Source organism: Zingiber officinale, chromosome 1A, assembly GCF_018446385.1.
Source record: "Zingiber officinale cultivar Zhangliang chromosome 1A, Zo_v1.1, whole genome shotgun sequence".
In the NCBI taxonomy this organism is placed as follows: domain Eukaryota; kingdom Viridiplantae; phylum Streptophyta; class Magnoliopsida; order Zingiberales; family Zingiberaceae; genus Zingiber; species Zingiber officinale.
Genome location: NC_055987.1, coordinates 108,858,990 through 108,861,705, shown reverse-complemented (window position 1 = coordinate 108,861,705; position 2,716 = coordinate 108,858,990). Strand labels below are relative to the sequence as shown.

At 42.2% G+C, this 2,716-nt stretch overlaps 1 protein-coding gene across 1 annotated transcript; it reads right to left on the bottom strand.

Annotated features, from left to right (window-relative positions):
* Nucleotides 1-1,151: 1,151 nt before the first annotated feature.
* On the bottom strand, nucleotides 1,152-1,820 carry LOC122001388 (agamous-like MADS-box protein AGL29). The gene has a single exon (XM_042556104.1). The coding sequence runs from the start codon at nucleotides 1,818-1,820 to the stop codon at nucleotides 1,152-1,154; it is 669 nt and encodes a 222-aa protein (XP_042412038.1).
* Nucleotides 1,821-2,716: the final 896 nt, after the last annotated feature.

Sequence of the window (2,716 nt, the reverse complement as noted above, 5' to 3'; positions counted from 1 at the left end):
CTGTGGAGGTTTGATAAGTACCATATAAAAAGTGTATCATTTCGTAGAATAGTTAAAAATTGGTTAGTAATCTAACATCACTGTATTCTCATGTAGTTGTCATCGCCAAAGAGAAATGTTTACATTCAACATCACAGAAACAAATAGAAGAGAGAGAAATTATAAATCATGAAGATTCTAGTATATGTAGCATTAAAGAAACAAATCAAATAGGCTAACAATCGCAAAACTTTGAACAACATAATGATAACCATGGAGAATAGGAAGTAGAATAGATGCATTATATCTTTGCATCCTTTAGGCGCTTGAGTTTGAGTCTACTTCAGGAATCACTAACTCTTCCAAGTCCAAAGAATGGCTTAGGCCTCATGCGTTATTAGGGTGGATTTTTTAAACGTTCAGCGACATGGTGCACTGTTGCACGCCAATCATCGATTTCTAAATTTCAGCCGTTTAAACTTGAGAAAGTTAGAGAGACAAATTAGAGCTGGATCTCGGATAACAAATGCTAGACGAGATGAGAATACGCGTCTTTGACAGAGGGAGAAGTGATAGAGGTGATGAAAATCTCCAGCCTTCACTTTACTCTTCGTTTGGATTGTTTCAGGAGAATGGCTAAGGGATGATTTAAGAAGGGAAACTTAATATGCAAATAGCAAAACTAAGGAGGGGTCTAACGGAGAGGGATGATGGTGGGGATGGTGTTGCGGCGACGGGACGGCGGCAGCGGCTCTCAACAAATGGTGGTGGCAGCTACAAAAGACGGTGGTAGGAACGACGTTGTGGCGATGGGTCGGCATCGGCGGCTCTCAACAGACGACGTCGGCAGCGACAAAAGATAGCGATAGGGACAGCGTCAGGGCAACGGGTCGGCGGCTCTCGACAAGATGGCGGCAGTAATGATGAAAGATGGCGGAGATCGGCGAGCGAGAAAAAAAATTAGGTTTTAGAAAATAAAAGGAAATGCGGCGAGAAAATTTTGGATTTCCAAAAATAAAAGGAAAAAAAATCGGTGCCACATTAGCCGTCGCGCACAAACACACACATTTTTCAAACAATTAATACTGCTTGGTCTTCTGATTTATTTATTTGTTCGGTAAAGACTAACAAACTATTGAAAAGCATGCAAAAATCCACCTAAACTACTGGCGCTAGACCAAGCGATTGACGTAGGGCGGCATGTAGGCAAACTCCATTGGAGCCCCCGCGCTCCCTGCCGCCGGGGAGGCGGCAACCAATGCACCGGCGTTTGAGCTGATTCTGGGAAATACAGACGTACTCGTCGCCTGTAAAGTCTCCATGGCCAGTTGCTCCGCTCTGCTCACCGCCTCCGCTCGTATTTGCACCAGCGCTGTCTGCAACTTATCAAGCTCCGGAAGGCCCAGCTCCTCCAGGTCCTCGTTCAACAGGTCCGCCACAGGGCCCCAAGGCCGCCGCAGCACCTCTTTGAGTGCCTCCTTCCTCCTCCTTTCCGCCTCGAGTTGCTCCCTGAGCTCCGACTCCTGGCGGCAGAGCGCGTGAATCACGGGCTTGCCGAACGGGTGCGGTGGCAGAAGGCAGCTAGGAGGAGGAGAAGGCCGGCAAGAGAAGCGGTCGAGGATGGAGTCGTAGGAGGGGTGGCCGTAGGAGAAGGGCTTGCCGCCAGGGGAGAAGACGACGACGGCGAGTTGGGCGCCGCAGAGGTGGGAGAGCTCGTTGGCCTTGTTGAAGAGGCTGGCACGGCGTTTAGAGAAGCACACCTGCCGCTCTTCTTCCTTCTCAATCCTCTTGATCTCGATCTTCCGCCTCCCGTTGCCCGTCTTCTTCATTGCTCCGCTCATCTCTTCAACACTACTGCAAATTTTGACGCGATAGATTAAGTAAACTGACTTGAACATATATATACAGATGTTGGCCATGATACTACTAATTAAGGGCTTCCAAAATTAGTAATGAATATTCTAATTTAATTTAATCGAGATTAGATTAGATTAGAGGATTTCATTACATAAAAGGTTTAAGATATCTAATCAAAAGTTCAATCTAATCAAAGATCTGAATTGAATTCCAACGGACGATTGTATTCCTAGTTAATCTTGGATTGCGTTTTACGATATAATACATTAATGTTTATAATCTTTTAATTTACAAATTCAAATTCGTCATCCTTTTAACTAGGTAATTTCCATTTAAACTTGTTTAATTCTTCTTCTTCTGCTAAAAAATAGTTTCCAAAATTTAATCTCCTCTTGCCCTACTCTGCACTGACGATAATTTTTCAAAAGGCGTTTTCACTACTTTAGATTTTCCAAAAGGCGCACACAATGTTGGGATTGGCCAAAAGTCGCTCTTTATTCCACTTTTACCCCTTTGTGTTGTCTCACTCGGTTCCCGGTTTTCTATCAAAGCCACATTTTAAAAAAGAACTATTAAAAAAAAAGCTTTCATTGGTTTGGATGTACGTGACAGTTCTCGGTACGAGAAAAGCAAGTTTAGACTATTCTGAATATGAGGGTTCAATGTTTAAAAAATAGAGAAGTTAGATTAACGTTGTTTGATATTTGAAAAATCAATATCATTATGATACTATAATATAAAAATTAGAACCTTGCAACATATTGATAAATACATAATGTTAGAAGACATAGTGTTATATCAATGTCAAAATCTTAAAATCATTATTTGAACATATGGGCATTTATTTATTTATGTTAATAATTTATATTTTTCAATTATC